A 20,074-nucleotide genomic window follows, 5' to 3' on the forward strand; every position below is an offset into this window, starting at 1 on the left:
AAGTGGATCACATATTATTGTTTAAGAGGCTCTGAGTCTTTTGCAGAAGTATGAACGCTCACGTACATTAAAACACCATTTAGAATATTTGGGGTTTTGGGTTATAACTTCCTCAGAGGAAAATCGGATTCAGTTTCTAGTCATTCGTTTATAGCGCCATAATAACTACTACTTATTTGACCTGAAGAAGATTACTGAGGGTTCGCATTATATAATATTGAAAGCTCAACTCATCAGTGCAAAATTGGACTTGGGAGTCTGCAATAAGATCAATAGACAAAAAGTCCTATACAATTATGTGCTTCTAATTTTGTGGTAACAATAAATTGGCAGTGTATATGGATACGGATAGTGAATGGTGGTAGTTCAGGTACTCAAGTGCAGATATGGCTCAATGAGCTAATCCTAAAACTGGCTCAGAGTAATGTCCCAACACAGTGATAATCTGCTGTGCAGTGTGATCGCTGTTAGCATAAACCACCTCCCTTTCTACAGAGTGAAATATTCTACTGAAGGAGCTCCACTGGTTCATGAGAAGGTCAGGAAGGGGATGCTGTTTATTATCCAGATTGGCTGTGAGTTTACTGCGTGAGAATATTTTTCATGAGCCTTTCTTAATCGCAAAAGGTGTTTGTTTTTTAAAACCTAAGCCCTGCTGATTTCTAGATAGAGATGATGTGGTGGTATGTCGTAAGGCTTTTTTTATAATACCCACCTGAAGGCCGACTTGAGATGACCTGAAGAGTGCATGCTGTTGTCTGGTATACAGGACAAGGCCATGTTTTTTATTTGAACACCATGAAGCACAAACCTCTTCAATTCCTGCTAAAATAAACAAAACCAAGGTCTAGGCTTTCAAGGCCTCGGGCATGCAAACAGAAAATCCAAAGACAAAGTAAATACGAGTCTGCAGTAGTCAATAGAGCTCCTCACAAAGCAATCAGAGCCATGCTGCACACACACACACACACACACACACACACACACACACACACACACACACACACACACACACACTGTTTATTCAGAATGTGAATGTTATGCAGTTTACCGTGAGCATCTCTGTTTGATAATGTTATATTTATTTAGGTTTAGTTTTATATTAACTATTGCAACATGGTTCCTGGTTACTTTCTAGAGCGTAAATTAGCACTAAATTCATGAATCAAAAAATAACATCAATAATAACACCAAAATTATTTACATATAACATTTATTATTATACATTGGTCAAGTAGGAAATTTATATCCATTTATAGTTCATTCTTTGTTTAGCAGGAAAACCCTCTGTCCCAAAGACTTTCTTATGGTGGAAAACCTCTTATAAATGTCAAATAGGCTTTTCTTCAATCCATTAATCCTCAGTCGTTGATTGTGTGAGACATCTGCTGTCCCCTTGTAAATTAGGTGCTCCTATACATATGATTATGCATTAGAACCAGCACTTTGATATAAACGTGTGGTCTGGGTTCCAACAGTACCGTCAGATCAATTTCTAGCCAATCGAATTTGAGAGTCCGTCCAAAGTTTATGACCATGAATGAGGCAAAAAGCTGAATCATGTTGAACAGCCACTTGTAAATATGGAAAAAAAGCGGGACGAACCGATACAAATGTTGTTTTTTTAATAAGGAAGAGATAGCAGAGTGTCTTGTAAAGAAAAACGACTGACTCTTGAGCTGCTGATATTGAACTTTAGGAAAACTAGTAATATAGTAGCAAAAGTAAAGATGAACTATTCAATGAAAAAAAAACAGAAAAAACAATTCTCTAAATGACAACAGAAAAGCCGTGTTATATTTTACCCAACAATGATTACAAGTGTTTTGGGCTACATACTTTGCCAACTAGATTTGAAGAGTATTTTTTATTTAAGGTGCTGTTTAAATTTTTTGTGGCTTTCAATAGGCCAATAGTAATCATTAAAAGTCCATTAGAAAGCAAGAAAGAATAAAGAAGGAATGAAAGAAAGAATGCAAATGAGCTCAGTGTAGAAACAATAGCCTCCCTTAGTCATCAGATCTGAATCCAGTAGATCAGCGGTCCCCAACCTTTTTTGCGCACCGGGACAATTTAATAAACGTGAACCCACTGTGTTGTTTTTTGTTAATTTTGCTAGCTTAGGGGTTTCAATTTAGCGGTAATGTATTATGTGTTAGCAGCCGGAGCAGCCCCTTTAAGAAGGTAGTGGATGGAGGTAAGACATGTGACTGAGACATCTTGACATGCATCAAGAGTGAGTCATAGACAGATGTGGCAAAGAGAATCCGGTAAATATCCAAAATAAAACATCATTCGGAATCAGATAATGAATAAAACAGAAATAATGTAAGTTATGTATTCTTTCTGTGTGGCCCAGGGGAGTTTGGGACCACTATGAAAGATTTCATGCATCATGCATGTGGATTTGACAAAACTGCAGCAAACTTTAATTTTAGAATGTTCCCGACACCTTGTGGACTCCATACCGTAAAGCACTATTTACACAAATTAAAGTGCTAACATGCATTTAGAGTTCAAGCCTCAGGATCGCCAAGCTGCCACTTATGGGCCCTTGACCATGGCCCTTAACCTTTTGTGCTCCAGGGGCGCTGTATCGCTCTGACCTGAGCTTCCTAACATGGCTGGGATATGCAGAACAAAAAGAATTTCACTGTGCTTTATTGTTCATGTGACAAATATAAAGTTCCTTTTACCTTTGTAGGATCTTGGGTCTATAGTTAGCAAGACCAGACCATCAACTATTATGTGAAGAGTGATATTTTAGTAAGGTTTGCAGTGCAAAATAATAAATAAATAAATAAATAGGATTCTGCCATCACCAGGGAGACATCCTTTATATTCATAATCATGAGTGCAGTACAGATCTGAATGCTTGTTATGGGAGCCATTTTCCAGACATGGTTTGGGTTCACTCGTCCTGTAAAGGTTAAGAGTGACTGCACATCAGTACGGAGTCCTTCTAACTGAGCACCTTTATCCGAACATGAATCATTTTGATCGCGATGGGCATGGCCTCTTCCAAGATGACCCAGCCCCCATCCAAAGGGTTCATGGCTTGCTGAATGGTTTGCTGACAACAAAAACGATGTAACCGTACGCTCTGTTCGTCACAGTCACCAGATTTCACCTCGGGTAAAAACCGAATGAGATCATTGTTAAACAGCACCACCATCATCATCATTATCATCATCAAAACACACATGTATTGGCAGGTAGTGTCGTCTTCTTTTCCTTTACCCAACGTGCACTGTTTTTACTGCAGCACAGACACAGTGTAGTCCAACATGCCCTTCTTTAATTACCCTGTCACAAAAAGTACAGCTTTCCAATAATCTCTCTCTCTCTCTCTCTCTCTCTCTCTCTCTCTCTCTCTCTCTCCATAATAGCAAAACTGCTTCAGCTGCACTAGATGACATTTTAATGTGTCCCTATTAGCATGCCGTGCCGCAGCCTTTTTTTTAATGCTTTCTCCCACTGAATGATTTGTTGATGGCATTGTATTGTTATGAAAAGTCTTTTTATTTTAAAACTAAGCATATGCTGTCACTGGCAGTAGGGTTTCCAAGCTGTTTATTTACCTTCGATAGACCTGTTAGTGGCATTGACAAGTCACCCTGAGACATATAATGATAATACAAGCATGGGCTTCGCCTTGGAATAAAAGACTGTTATGGATTGCCTGTTGGAGGAACACTTTATTACACTGAGGGACAAAAGCAAGAGTGTGGATGCGGACTTGATTACTGACTGTTTCCATGTGGACTAATAATCTAGTTAATAATGAATTAATGTTATTAATAATAGTGATAGCAGCTGTAAGAAAACATGCTAGAGATTTATTTTAATGTACAGAAGTGTGAGGTTGGAGCTACGATGGGAGAGATATCTGGGTTTGGAGGTGGATATATATAGGTTGAATAATAATAATAAATAAATGAAAGGTGGAGAGGATATAAATACTTTTTCTTCTGCACTTATTCTAATCAACCTTCACCTTAATTCTTGACGAGGGAAATGAGTATATGTACAATCATTGTAATCACTATCTTATGTATTATATGTTCTGGATATAAAGTGCTCCATATTGTCAGGCAGGTCAAAGTGTGTTTTTACTGCACACCCAACCTCTTTTTCGTGTCTCATCACATTTGGAAGAAATTCTGCCAAGATGTAAATCAGTAGTTTAACCCGTATAGGTCATGATTATGCACTAATTGGTCTCACGTGCTGCTTATTATGGTATGGCGGATACTCGTAAAATATTACTGCGGTACAAAGCATGATTTGCTACAAACCCTTACATATTAAACCAAAAATTCTTTTCTATGAGAGTATGTTCATTGATCTTATTTATAACTGAATATTTGCATGTTTAAAGATGACTTCTGCTACTCAAACTATCTAGCAGCTAATCTTTTTTATGTATTTCAAATATTTTGGTATAAAGTGTATAACCATAAGTATTGGAACTTTTTTCCAGAAATTTTGGTTCTTCCCAAAACTGTTACCACAAAGTTGGAGGCGCACAATTGTACAGTATCTTTTTGGATGCAGTAGTATGAAATTTTCCCTTCACTTGATCTAGGAGACCCAAACTTGTTCCAGCATGGCAATGGCCCAGTCCACAAAGCCTGCTTCATGAAGATATGCTTTACATGACTTGGAGTGGAAGATCTTAAGTGGATTACTATAAAGATCTGATCTCAACCCTGTTGAATACCTTCGGAATAAACTTGAGCGCTGACTGCACCTCAGGCCTCCTCACCCTACATCAGTATCTGACTTAAGTAACATCTTTGTGGCTGAATGAACACAAATCTCCTCAAGCAATCACATAGATAGATTGGAACCAAAATGTAATTCCAAATCAGTGCTTGGAGGCTGATACAGAATTGACCGGTACGTTTTAGTGTTAGCCGTAAAAACATTGAGAGGTGGTGGGTGGGGGATTAGGGGTGCAAATACTTTTTCTTGTGAACTTATTCCTGAACAACAACTTTCACCTCTATTCTTGACATTAACAGAGACGAGTGTAAATCCAGTCACTGCAATCGCTATCATATGCATTTTATGTTCTGGATATAAAGTGCTCCATATTTTCATGCAGGTCAAAGTGTTTTTACTGCACTCCCAATCTCTTTTTTCTTGTCTAATCACACTTGGAATGCATTTTTGCCAAGATGGAAATAATTCGTTTAACCCGTATATGTCATGATTATGCACCGATTGTTCTCGGGAGCTGCTTATTACTGCCTGGTAGACACTCGTAACCTGCATGCGACCTGCATCCAAATGATGGTTGTGTCGCATTTTGTCCAATTTCCCCAATTAAGATGGATGAAAATGTTTGCAGCCAGTGTAACCTGTAAGCAGATTGAGAGCACACCTGATTATTCGACGCAGAGTAGTAGCAGAGCAGCTGTTCCAGCCGTGCACCTGTGCCAATACATCTGTATGCAACGGCCAGATTTATTTAAAGCCATAGGTGGCACAGATTCTGAGACTGAAGTTTAAAGCTTTATAGATGTGCCTGAAGTTAGATTGAATTGAAGGTGCTTATTCAGGTAAGTCTGCTTTGGGGATAAAACAAAGCAGCTTGTTGGTATTAACATTTAGTTTTTTCTTTGCAAGCAGACACACAGGAGCTACTTACAGGCTTATTACAGCATATAACGAAATATGATGCAAATACTGGGAACGTTTTTTTATTTTCCTCGTGTTTTTTTTTTAATTAGCAATCCGGACATTTTGGGTTCCACAACGTTTTCGGAACGCAGCATTATGCCAAATAGGAAATGAAGTGAATACGAGGAGCTGGGCATATTTTCTTTCGTTGTTGCATTAGTTTGTAAAGTGTAATTCTTTGTCATGTTAAGTTAAAATCGGTTTTGATTTTGTTTAAAAGACTATTCAATTTAGTTGGATTAAAAAAAAAAAACCCTGACATGCTCCCGGTAATGCTGTTCTTCTTAAGCCTGTTAGACATTCATTAATTTATTCATTCATTCATTTGTTCATTCATTCTGAATGGTTACATTTGACAGGTCCAATCACCTAATTCAACATTTGGCAGTGACACAAACACACACACACACACACACACACACACACACACACACACACACCACCTTATTTCTTATCTCTATAAATAAGAGCGATGGATAAGAAGGACGTTCAGCTTTAAGAGAAAGGTGAATAAAATAAAGCAGAACAAAGCACGTCTGCTTGAAATTCTTAGAATAATAAAAATATATATATATATTTATAACTTAACATTTGTATGTTTAAATATGTATGTTTTTTGCATGAACAGACTAACAAGCAGCTAAACATTTAAAAGTGTTTAATAAATAAGTATTGGGACACCTGACCTTTCCAGCCATATGTATCATTACATTTCCCTACATTTAGACTATTAAACCCAAACCTGTTTCAGCATGACAATTTCCCTGCACTTCACTTTATGAAGAATTGTTTTCCATGGATTGGAGTGGAAGATTTTGAGCAGCCTGCTATAGAACAGACCTCCACCCTATTGAGCACTTTCGGGATGTTTTGGAACTCTGACAGCACCCCAGGCCTCCTCATCTTAGATCAGTACCTGACTTTATTAACACTCTTGTGGCTGAATAAGCACTAATCTCCAGAACCACACTCCACAATCTGATTTCTTTCCAGAAGAATGGAGGATAAAATAACAGCAAATGGAGACTAGATGTGAAACAGAATGTTCAGAAAGCACATATGAATCCTATGGTCAGGTGTCCACAGGTGGGGGATGTGGTACTCTCCCTTAGTGGTTACGGCATTGGACTTTGGATCCACCCCTGGGCAAGGTCCTTAACCCCATAGTTGCTCAGTTGCATGAATAAACTAAATATAAGTGGATGAAAGTGTCTGATAAATGGCATAAATGTAAATGCACAAAGTGTTGTCTATATAGTGTATCTTAGCATGTGTCATAGTTTTCACTAGTTTATACACATGAAAAAAGATTTTCAAACCAACAGTGCACATTTACTATACATGTGCTGGACAGCAGTACTGGACTGAACGTGTCACAGACTCATGCAAACACTTACTAGATGACCAAGCATTGAAAACACTACACATCATCCTGTGACATAAAGTCATTAGTGCAGAAAATGTCCTGCTAGTTAAGGGAATCTATTGCACATGGGGTATGATATTGCATAATGCAGAGGAAATAGAGGTAATGTAGAAATAAAAAGTCTGCTATAGGATAGGGGTTATGGGAAGGTGTTTAGGATCACTTTGGCTTTGTGGCATGCCTGTTACGTTAACATCCTGACCTGTTGTGTATTATTCATTACACATATCTGTATTAGTGTTAGTTAGTTAGATAGTTTGCACTTGCACTTTCTCCTCCCCAATCCACCCTAGTTTTAGTTTTATGAGAGAACTTTTTTGGCTGCTTTGCTTGCGTGTGCTGTCCAGCAAAATGTTCAAAGGAGCTTAAACACACACACACACACACACACACACACAGAGGATTAGAAAGTGCTGAGCAAAGCACTGATGTTTTGAGAGGAACGTGGCAGGGTTAAGTATTTCGAGCTTAAATTGGAGTCTTGAAGGAGAGCAGAAGCCTGAAAGTTTTATCACACTTTTGTTGCTTTTGAGCAACTGTTATATGAACAAAAATATTACATATGCAAATATGTATGAATTATATAAATTCAATTATGTAAATAAACACCAATTACATATAAATATATAATTAATAAAAGAAAAACAGAAATAAACAAAACAAACAAAAAAAAGCAAACAAAAATCTCCCTATATTATACCTTTGGCACTTTATCATTTAAGAGTATATGGACATTTTGGACACATTAGAGCACATTGACTGAAAGTCTAGAGAGACAATGAAACTAGCATATTGTGATTATGGTTATTACAATTTATTTATTTATTTATTTATTTATTTATTTAAAAGTAGAATAGCTTTTGACAAATGCAACATTACAGTATGTAGCTTCATTTGAGATTTCCTTCACTACAGATGCAGAGGTGTGTGACTTTACAGTGAAATTATATACAGTGGAAATTAAGACTACACACCCTTACGAAATTGCAGTTTTTTTTTTTTTTTTATAAAGACAAACAACATAATGTCAGACTTGTTACATCTTAAATGTAATCTTCTAACAAACATAAATACATAGACAAAATGTAATATTTCATATATATATATATATATATATATATATATATATATATATATATATATATATATGTATGTATATGTGTATGTAAATAAAAACCTGCAACAACCTGATTGCATAAGTCTGCATGCTCTATCAAAATAGGGGCTCTAACTGTCCTTAAAGTTAAGCACTCACATTCAAAATAAGGCCTGTAGGTAAATGTCATAAACTTGCCATCAATTACAGTGATTCTGATCCAAACCAGATAAAGTGTACCAGAGACTGTACAACTTAATTGTTAAAAAGTACTAATATGAAAGATTAGCGAAGGCACTGAATGTACCAAAAAAACATCAATAAGTGGAGGAAATGTGGAACCACAGAGACAATGTAAAGATCAGGACATCCCTTTAAAGCTGATGAGAGAAAGAGGAGAAAAATTATCAGGGATGCTACCCAGAAGCCGACATAAACACTGAAGGAGCTACAGGAATTTCTGGCAGGCACTGGTCACTACTTGCATGCGACTACCATCTCCTGTATTCTTCACAAGTCTGGGCTGTGGGGTAGGGTGGCAAGATGGAAGCTGTTTATTATGAAGAAGAATTTGCAAGCCTGTCTAAATCATCTCCCAAACCATTTTTGGAAAATGGTTTGATGAGACAACTTTTTGGCTGTAATTCTAAAGAGTATGCTCGGCGCAAAGCCTGTAAAGAGCACCATCCAAGGAACACCATACCGACAGTAAAGCATGGTGGGGGTAGCATTATGCTTTGGGGCTGCTTCTATTCATTTCATGGAAAAATGAATAGCTACAAATAAAAAGATATGGCACAAAACCTTCTCTGTTAAAAAAGTGAAAATGAGGAGGCATTTTACATTTGTACATGAAAGTGACCCAAAGCACACAAATATAATTAATGTTCTGTAATGGTTCAGTCAGAGCCCAAATGACAATTCCATTAAAAACCAATTGAATGACCTACACAGGATTTTCCCCTCAAAATTGGCAGGAACTTAAACTTATTTGAAAAGTAGAGTAGGATAATATTCCAAAGTTTTCATGTGTGAAGTTAATACAGACTTATTTACAAAGACTTGATGCAGTAATAAAGTTAAAAGGTGCTCCCACAAAGTATTAGTTTCGAGGTTTGTGCAGACTTTTGTGCAAAACATTTTTATTTTTGGAATATTGCATTAAAGATGAAAAAAAAGTCTGACATTTATGTTGTTGTTTCTGTCTTTATATTTAAATAACCTGCAATTTCATAAGGGTGTGTAGACTTCCTTATAGCAACTGTAGGTAAAGGCTGAAAAGTGTTTAATACATAAAGTATTTATTTATTTATTAAAAGTTATTCTGTGTCTTTGCCTCTTGGTGGTTGTAAGTGTATAAATAGTACAAATGAGTGTTTCCAATAAACCCTGACCATTTAAAACATTATAGGGTGAAGGCTGTAATCAGAGATGTGCATTAAGTGTTTCACGGTGGGATAACTCGTGTGCACCATGGAAAACACTTTCAAAAACAGCATGTAGTCCCATTATGTATGTACATATTATAATACTTGTAATAAAGTTGAGTCAAACACTGCATGTGGTGTTTTGGAATAATGCATTAAATCATATAGGTATAAGAGCTACTGAAGCAAAAACTACAAGGTGAACTATTAAAAAACAGACCAAGTGTGGAAAAAGCACAGTTCATCTACAAGCCAAACTTTTATTGTTTGACTTATTTGAAGTGTTACCAGCCCTAGTTTGGCCTTCAAACCGGGATTTGTGTATTGATTTCTGACTGTTCAGGCGAGAAAACATCTTCCGGATGATTAGCATTAGTTTATTATCGGCATCAAGGATCACGCATCTGGGAAGCGAATCCATCAGCAGAAAAAGTTTCATTACTTTCATCAGCATTATCCAGTCACTTTAAGATGAATAACACAGCGCCAGCGATACGACATATAAGGTTTCACACATTACTCGTACAATAAACTCGTTCTGCATCACCGGGAAACGTTCGATACGTTTCAGCGATGAGGAATATTAATAGATGATGGATGAGAACGCACAAGAGACTACTGCTCTCTGAGCTTTTACACTGCAAAACCATTTTAGCTTTTTTTCCTGACAGACCTAATTTTGGTTATAAACCTCCCCAATGAACCCTGCAGCCCAATAATCCTTATATCAAGCCTAACGACGCTTGATTTCTTTTGAAGGATAAAATTTCTCAGCGCTGGTTGTTGCATGTAATTGCATATACGTATTAATCAATTCTTGATAAGTAAAAAACATCAGCAATGTCCAAGCATATTTCATGTACAAGTCAGGTCAATATAACCGCAGCTGGTCCACTTGTGGTCTGTGGCTATGGGCTGTGTTTCATTTGAAGCCATTTCCCTATAGGTGTCACAGAAGCTTGGGCTGAAGTTTGAAGCTGTAGTTGGTGTGTTTGTTATCCCCAGGAGACAAGTGTATTGATTCACATTTTCACCTCAAACTAAATCAACATGAAGGAGCCTGCGAGGTGAGACGTTGCTTCGAGGATAAAACAGTGCAACTCCTTGATATTAACATTTGTTAGCGGCAAAGATGTTCTTTATGCGTATACAGAGGCCACTCAGAGGCTTATTACAGACTATAAAAATTCATGATGCAAATGCAAGGAGAGTCGTTTTTGAAATAAGGTTTTGAAAAGAGAAAATCTCGAGCATTAACCTGTGGTGGACATCTGGGGGTCCACAATAGCACATTTATGCTAAATAGAAAATAAAGTGAATACAAGGGGCTTACCATATTTTTACGAAGGTATGCAAAACCTGGCTCAAGCCATTGGTTCACTTTAGAACAACTGGGTCATTTTGTTTAAATGGTTTAAGTGAATATTTATTTTCCTTCTCGATTCGCAACGAGAACGATTTGCAATTTGTCGTCTTTATGTACCTTTACATTGACTGTGGTTTAGTTAAGAGATAGAGTCTTTTGTTCATATCTTATGTATCATATCATTTTTATAAGAAATTGTACAAAACCAACCACCTGACCTTCAATCATATGTTTTTCTAAATAGTCGTGTGGACTTTATTTGCATTGATTTTAAAGTTGTTTTACTAGAGGCAAATTGAGAAATAAACTCCATTCCAATTGCTGCATTTGACCTCAGAAATCTGAATTATGTAATTTCTGACAAAACATTGGAAAACAGAGGAAATAAATTGATGGATCTTTTGTTATCAAGTTAGCCAGCTTTCTGTAATGAATGCTGTACATTTTTTCTTCTCAAAACATAGTCAGGTATTATAGATTTAACAAGTAGATAAGGTTTGAAAGAGACCATGTTTAAAAGTAGGAATTTTTAGTTGAACAAGTGATTGCTTTGTTTTTCCTAGTTTGTCATATGCCTTTCTAATGACAAAATAGCTGATTATTAATTATTTATTTGCAACATAAAATATCTTCTAACATATTAACCTTATTTTTTAAACAGGACATCAGTTCACACATATCCATACTGTAGAAAACCTTTTTTGTTTTGGATCTCAAATTTTTGTTTAGTGATCTGTTTCACAGAGGTTTAGCCAGATTTTTTTAGCCATGCTAATCTCCATCCAATTATTTAATGTGCTTCCCAAATCTGTATGAGTTCTGATTAGGTTCCTAGTGGATATACAGTAAAATAAGCCTGTTTATTCAAGTTCAGCATCTTAACCACTGAGCTTCACTTCCTCTAGTAGGCTACCGAAAAGTCATAGCAGACGTTGCATTTACATTTATAGCACTTGGCTGACACCCACTTCAGTGACTTCCAATTATCTTATGTATACAACTGAGCCAGGGTGGGTTATGGGCCTTGCTCAAGTGGGAGCTTGGTAATGATGGGTTTTGAACTTGTGACCTTTCGATCAGAAGCTACTATTCTGTGTAGCATTTGGCTGCATCTTTTGAAGAAAACTTGAAGAGAATACAAAGTCTAGCGAATGCTAGCAAATAAGGAAGTAAAGAACTCCAATAATAGTGTTGTTGGTCATCTATTGTAGTTAGTAGTGAAAGGGGCTAGTTGGATTTTTGATAACTAGCTAAACACGCATGAGCAAATGACTTCCAAAGGAAACGTCCTGGAAATGGTGTAGTGGGTGATCTGTTATTCTTTAAACTAACCTATTACAGCTACCTAGCTTGTTCAATTTAGCATCATGTAGCATTACTAAATGTAGTGGAAATGTAATGAGGTATGTTTTATTCGGTTAAGGAAAATCCACCATAATATGATATTTGCACTACTATAATGATGTAGTTTTTCAACACTGGGTAAAGGTGTCTGACTTTTAATCCTGGAAGGCCAGAGTCCAGGCCAGTCTAAAGATTTTCCAACTCAAATTGTATGAAATTGGTAAGAGAGTTAGTGGCTGCTGAAATGCAACGGGCTCAGCTTGGGTCTAGGTTTGATTGATACGTCTTGTGCATTTGTATGTGGTGGGAAAAGCCAAAGAAAAAAAGACTGTAACAAAGTCCTCAGAGCTAATTTTAGAACACACTTACTCTCTATAGCATTCAGATCAACAGTCGTGTGTAGAGACGATATTCAGAGATCGAGGACTAAAAATAGATGTCCTCAAAAATTTTTGTTTAGAGCTCCTAGTTCAAAAATAACCCTTTTTCTATTTCGACTGGTAAAATGAAAGAGAGTGGAAAATAGAGAAGGAAAAAAGCAAGAATATAAGATGGGGTAATCAAACACTAGAGAATTAAATGACCCTGAGCGCATGATAAAGGGGAGATTTTTTTTTCCTATGAGTTTTTTTTTCTTTTTTTTTTTTGTGATTCAGAGGTTCATGTGCAAAATCCACACACATTTCCTGATTGCCCGAGTCTGCAGCTGAGACTGTACACGTATCCTCTGTAGAATATTTCGAGGTCTCTCGACAAGGCCTTTACCGAAGTGACGAGTGTGAAACGAGAGTCAGATGGAAAAGATAGTCAATCTGAGAGCGTTGCTTTTTTATCTGGGTCCGCCCCGCCGAAATGGAAAGTGTCAGAACGGAGGAGAGAAGAGGCTGCATGTGAATAGGAAATGTGTTCGTAGACGATTGACCTCGAGGCAGAGACTTGGTGAGAAAGGAACACGGAGGCGCACAGAGAGAAAGACAGGGTCGGTAGCTTCGATATATCAACCACGCAGTGTAAAATGTTTTCTAGGTGTCAGGAGTTACTTCAGAGTGCATGTGGGTGGATTCTTTAAAAAAAAAAAAGTGCATATGTTGTGCACTTTTGTTTTAAACATGGAGTTAAACCATTGATTGACAGATGCACATGATTTTGAGCAGTTTACATTTTATTGATTAGTTTGTGATTACTTTCGATCGATCAGTTTGTATCCTTGCTGAATTTTAGTCGCTAAGAAAAAAGACTGTAACTAACTTCAAACTTTAGAGTGGCACTGGGGAGACCATTTGTACTATTATCTTGGGATTTTGTGTACTGAAGTATACACTACATACACCAATCAGGCATAACATTATAACATTATGAGCGGTGAAGTGATTTACGCTGATTATCTCTTTGTCATGGCACCTGTTAGTGAGTGGGATATATTAGGCTGCAAGTAAATGTTGATGTGGTAGAAGTTTAACAAGGGCCAAATTGTAATGTCTAGACGATTGGGTTAGAGCATCTTCAAAACTGCAGCTCTTGTGGGGTCATTAGTCAGTATCTATCAAAAGTGGCGAAGATAGGAACAGTGGTGAACCAGCGACAGGGTCATAGGTGGCTAAGGAAGAAGTTAATGCTTTTAATGCTCTAAAAAAATGTAAACTTAAAAATTAAAGTGAAGTATGTGTATTTATCCATGATGAGCAGCCTGGGGTGACTGTGGCAAGAAAAAAACTCCGTTAGATGAATGAGGAAGAAACCTTGAGAGGAACCAGACTCAAAAGGAAAACCCATCCTCATTTAGGTGATATCGAGAGTGTGATTGTAGTCTTTAATCAATACAGAACACTGGAGAGTGAGAACTAACATGAGTACTCTGGAGTGTGTGTGATTATGAGTAATGTTCTTTCTACAGTCTTCTACAGTCAGATGATGTGGAACCAGGAGCTACTGAGCAACTCATAAAATAGCTCAACATTTTAGTTCATCATAGATCCAACACCAGCTTCTCCATGCCAGACCCTTAAAAATATGAAGAGGTCCAATGTCTAAACTCTACACTCTACTTTTCTAATCTTCATGAGGTGGTACACAACTGGAGCTGGCGCAACCTCTGGAGTTGACCTTGCAGTGGAGAGGAATTAGCGTAGCTGCTGTTCATGATATTAATTAACACAAGTTGATAATGCGCATGTGATCAGATGTATTGGAGCACAAGGTTATGATATGTGATGTGTGTTATGTGTAGAACTTGCTAAAAAGATACGTCTTTAATCTGCACCTAAACTGGGAGAGTGTGTCTGAGCCCCGGACACTTTCAGGAAGACTATTCCAAGTTTCGGAGCTAAATGTGAGAATGTTCTATCACCTTTAGTGGAATTTGCTATTCTAGGAACTACTAGAAGTTCAGAGATTTGAGATCTCAAGGAGCGTGACGAATTGTAGCGTGTTAGAAGACTGGATAGATACATGGGAGCCAAATCATTTACTCTTTTTGTAAGTAAGAAGCAATAGTTTGTAGTTGATTCAAAACTTAACAGGTAGCCAGTGTAGGAATAATTGGTTGGGGTTAAATGGCTTTCAAACTGGATGGCAAGCATATACAAGCATTATACAACAGTGCTCTTGATTCTCAAACCTGACCATAGTTCTTTGGTGAAAAACAGATCACAGGTTTATATTAATGAGTTTATGGACATGAACTTGTCTGATGTTGTTCTACATAAAATGAAGGAAAAAGTATAATCGTTGCTGTGGAAACATCATCTGTGAGGGGATGTTATTTATTTGTTTTTTTGTTTGGTTGGTTGGTTGGTTTGTTTGTTGGTTGGTTGTATGGGATAATGTCAGTGTTTTGAACCGGTCAGACTTAAACGAGTTCTTTTAGGTTGCCAGATATGGGAGAGTGTTTAGAATGGATGACTTGACAGAAGTTCAGAAAATAAATATTTGTAGCTGCTGTAATGTAACTGCTAAACTAAATTTTAACAGCATGACTTGGATTCAATAAAAAAAAAAGACTTGTAAGAGGGATAATACCTCAGGAGTAGTAATGATTCACTCATTTCTCATCAAGCGACAATCATGTGACATCATGCTGATTATTTTCTTGCCTTTCACGTTCCTTATTGGATCTAATGATTTTTTTTTCTGAGGTTTGCTGTGCATAACATTGTTGTTCCCTTGCAACGCTCATTTGGTTTGGAAGCATTCAATCCGACTTTCATTACAGGGGGAAAAAGATTTTACGCCTCGCACGGAGCTTGAACATCTGCGCTGTTCCGTGTAGAGGATTCTGGCTTTCTGTTCAGTCATTGTGAAGATAGGAGCCTTTGCTTCTTTCGACATGCCCAAGGAGACACCCGCCCTGCAGATACGGCAAAGGAGACGCTTTTCACCTCTTCCCTTCAGGTCTAAATAATTAGCTCTGAATCTGTTCTCATCTCGGTGGCGCCCCTGCACCGCTGCAGAATTTTGAGGACATGCTGTTTACCTCAGCGAGCTCGCTGCTGATTTAGATAAGCTTGTTAATTAGAGGTGTCTTCTCCCCTTTTTTCACACTTTCATCTACTTTTATAGACGTGCTATTTCACAGTGGGTTTTTCCCCCCCTTCCTTAAATAAATCCCTATTTTTTTTTTTTTGTCACTCTCTAAGACTTGTTGTTTTGAACCTCCTTTAAGTTTTTCTTCTTCTCGTGTTTTTAATTGACTTGATCTCAGAGAACATACAGGTGTCAGCATTTTGTATGCAATTAACATCGAAAACGACATCTGACTTGTTTGCAAATTGTTTTGCAACTTCCTGTCTTTTCCAGTCATATGTCCTTCTTTTCTTACACTGTTACCACAAAGAGGCACACAATTGTCCGAGATATTCGAGATAACTATCTGACATCAACCCAGTTAAAACCCTTTGGAGTGAATTAGAACGTTGACTGCACCCCAGGCCTCCTTACCCTACATCAGTTTGCTCAAAAAGCACATATCATACTTATGACTATATTGATTATGATTATATTATATGAATCTTATGGTAAGGTGTCCACAAACTTTTGTCCATATCACAGTTGACGGTGAATAAATGTTGAGTTCTCTGCATCTAGTTTTACCTAAGAATTTAGGATGATTAGGAAAGAATCTTTTCATGGCATTAGCATTTTCAGGTTTTATATTTATATATTTAGTTCAAACCTTTTTGATTTTCAAGTGTAACTTAAATTTTACTCCTAGCAGTTCAAAACAAGGGGAAAAAATATTCTAATAAGTTGTAAACTTATTAATAATGAAAAAAATATATACAGTATATTTACCCTGATGTGCATGCTTTTAAACGCTATAAAAAATTGCTGGATGAGAACAGTGAGTTTTGAGAACACCTGTCTTTGTACTTATAAAAAGTTAAATATCTTTTTTTCAAAGGATAATAATTGATGGTAATTAATAATAATTCCATTATCCCACCTTTTCATTGTAAAAATGATCCAATTTATTTATGAGTTTAAATTAAAATTAATTCTGGTTGAAAAGAAATATAGCTAAATGTAATTATGATGTTATAATTCAACATTTAAACATAACAGTAAAATAATGACCACAGCACCAACATGAATCTCTTTCTGTCTTGTTCTGCAGGTTGTATACTTCCACACGCCTCTATGTTTGGCTTCAGTGGTGGCTGTCGTGGAGCTGGTTTCCTTCTTTCCTGGGACAGACACTTCCCAGAATGCAGTGGGACAGGGCTTTGGCATCCTGCAGCTCTTCTCTGGACAAGCACAGGGAGAGGGCAGGTAAAGGTCACTGCTGTTTTTCAAAGCAGAGTGTGTATGTGTGTGTGTGTGTATAAGGCAACATCTTCACACCTTTGTTTCACCAGTAATGGGCTTCATTTGCCAAATGAATGCAGTTACCTGTAATTTCATATGAGTGTTTACATTTACAGTTTGTGTGTTTGTGTGGGTGTGTTTCCCTTTTGTGTCAGGTTGAGTCTGTTTCATGGTACTCCTCGAGTGTTGCTTCATCCAACACTGAGAAACCCATTGCAAAGTGAGTACACACATGCGCACACACTCCATTCAGCAGTACATTATTTTAAATGTGCTATATATTTACACAGGGTGTGTGCTCCAGGTCATGCTGGCTTGCTAATCAATATAAAATGATTTTTCAAAAGTGTTTTAGTTCCCATGCATTATAAATCATGTTTTATAGCTGCTTGAGTATTCTATTAGCAAAACACTGGCCCTGGGCACCGTGGGTGCTCACACTGGTCCGTAGTTCTTTTTCACACGAATCATACTGATTCCACAGTCACCTGTGCTTTTGTGTTCACGACGAGTCGACTCGAAATTCTGTCCTGTTGACTTTTTTCCTGGACGTTTTATCATCGCAGGGTTCTCAGACCACTTGTCCACAGTTGAAAAATGGATATGGCTTTCAAACTGGTTATTTTTCTTGATGAAAAAGGAGTGAACTGAGGTAAAACTGCCATTATTTGTCAGCTTAAGAGCTATAGTTCAGCGGAACTGAAGTTCAGAACAAGGACAAAATATCATCTCTGTGACTTGTTTGGTGCCAGATCGGGTAGTTTGTTTCAGAAACTGCTGATCTCATGGGGTTTTCACACACACTCGTCTCCAGAGTTTACACAGAAGGTTGTGAAAAACAAACAAGCAAACAAAAAAACATCTAGTGAGTGGCAGTTAAATGGACAGAATGTTGATGAGAAGTTGGGAGCAGAAAGCCCAGACTGGCTGCCCATAACAGGGAGGCAACAATAACTAAAAAAGTAGTAGTAAATAAGTCAGTGGCAGGTCATGCCTTCGTTGGTGTCGATATAATACAGAAACATATTATCACAGAGTGCTGCATCTTAGACAGATATCTCATGAATGAATGTCATTACTAAAGAAGGAAGCCCAATTAACACAATTCAACAAATCTCCTTTCACTGCAGCCACAGCTGAACCACCAGCATACATCATCAGGGTTTTCTATGCGTTTTGCACATTTATAATTTGCACATTAAATGAAGGCAAATTGTGGGTTTTTTTTGCACATGCTCTACAGGAAAGAACACACAACAGTATGCACGATTTAAGCTTTAAAAAGCTTGAGAACTTTTTTTGATTGACCTTTCCTCATGATATCCAGCTTTTCTTGAAAAGTCCATCTTCTAAAAGTCCTTGTAAGTGTATCTGTGGAAAAAAAATCAATTTCTTCTTCTCTGTCTGTCATGGACAGAGAATAAATGGATTTTTGGAATAAATACCAGCTATAAAATCCACATTTGAGCTTGTGCAGTTTGCTACAGATGCTGTTTGCGAGCTCTGACCATCCGATCAAACGACATGAAAATGCTGATGTTATCGAATGCCTGCTCCAGTTAATGGAAGCGTCAAGTTATTCATTCATCAATCAGACTTGGACTTCTTTTGTTTTGATCAGGACCAATAGTGCAAACCACAAACCATTTTTAAATTATGTTTGATTTGTTGTGCGTACACGTGACAAGAAATGCCGAATCAGATCGGAATAGATCGGAATGGTTAAATGGCCCATGCTCAATTGTTTTCAAAAAGCTGTATGTTATTTGTGATTCAGCCCCTATAACAGGCTCTATAACAGGCTCTCTATAACAGCTTTGACACAAAGCAGGGCAGTTGAATGGCACATAGTAATGGTGGTTATAATGGTGGTGCTAATGGTTTTAACACGTATCATTATAATGTTCTGCAGGTTACCATTTTTATGATTTATGTTTTTTGCTTGCTATCTATTATTAAGTAATCACATGGATATTTAGTATTGATTATTAAACTTTCTGTAAAGGCCAAACCAAATAATCCCATCAGAGCGTCAGTAATGTTTCTTTTCTTAGCAGCCACAAATTCACAGGTTTATTGATAAAAGACAATCATACTTAAATTATCAAACATGTACGGGGCATGGCTATTTTTTTCAGTATGGCAACCACAAAATTCCATAAAAGTTAAACCTCGGGAACTGTAAATGGCAAAATAATGAGAATTGAGAAAGAGCACCAAATGCATTGAGCTCAAATGTACTCTTTTTGTAACTGTGCATGCATGTATGCAAAATGGCTGCCATGCATGTCGTCAGTATTTTAGAGCTTTGCTTGTGTATATCTTAAAAGTTGCTCGTACAAGTTTGGAAACACCTAGTATTTTTGGTTTTTGAGTCAAATGCAAAAAAACACACAAGAATGTGACAGTGAATGATTAAAGTCCAGATATGACTTTTTTTTTTGCTTTAACATATAAACTTATTTAAGATGGAGTGCAGGAGAGAAAGCTATTCCACATCTCATCCACAGTCAAACTTTGAGGTGGAAGCTTAATGGTTTGGGGTTGTTTTGAAGGAGGGAAGGTACTAAAGATACTGAACCAACATGGCTAACATTCCATAATTCAACTCTATGTAATTCCATCTGGACTGTGGCTGGAACCAACTTCACCATACAACAGAGATGTCTATGACCGACCAGCTTTGAATTTCAAATCACATACTAACCAATTTTATATAATGTTGAGTGTTTGGTTTTTACAAACTGCTTACAGTTTCTAAAAAAAGCTATGAAATGCAGCTCATGACAGCATGACAATCACAATGACAGAAGGTTTTAACAGGGACAGAGCACTTTACTGTCCTTAACATCAATATGCATAAAATTTTCCACTACAGTTTTTTAAAGATTTTAATGATGCATTGTGATAAAAAAAATCATGCA

General features: G+C 37.1%; 1 protein-coding gene across 4 annotated transcripts in view; it reads left to right on the forward strand.

The window, feature by feature from the left end:
- Positions 1-20,074, forward strand: part of nphp4 (nephronophthisis 4) — a 203,524-nt gene that overhangs the window by 12,324 nt on the left and 171,126 nt on the right. For all 4 annotated transcript variants that reach the window (XR_006928342.1, XM_046871942.1, XM_046871945.1 and 1 more), the window contains 2 exons: positions 16,960-17,114; positions 17,306-17,370. Coding sequence is in view for 3 of the 4 variants with exons in the window: in XM_046871942.1 (XP_046727898.1) it covers positions 16,960-17,114; positions 17,306-17,370 (220 nt within the window). In the remaining variant the exon portion in view is untranslated. The remainder of the gene's footprint in view (positions 1-16,959; positions 17,115-17,305; positions 17,371-20,074) is intronic.

The sequence above is a fragment of the Silurus meridionalis genome, chromosome 17 (genome assembly GCF_014805685.1).
Source record: "Silurus meridionalis isolate SWU-2019-XX chromosome 17, ASM1480568v1, whole genome shotgun sequence".
Classification (NCBI taxonomy): Eukaryota; Metazoa; Chordata; class Actinopteri; order Siluriformes; family Siluridae; genus Silurus; species Silurus meridionalis.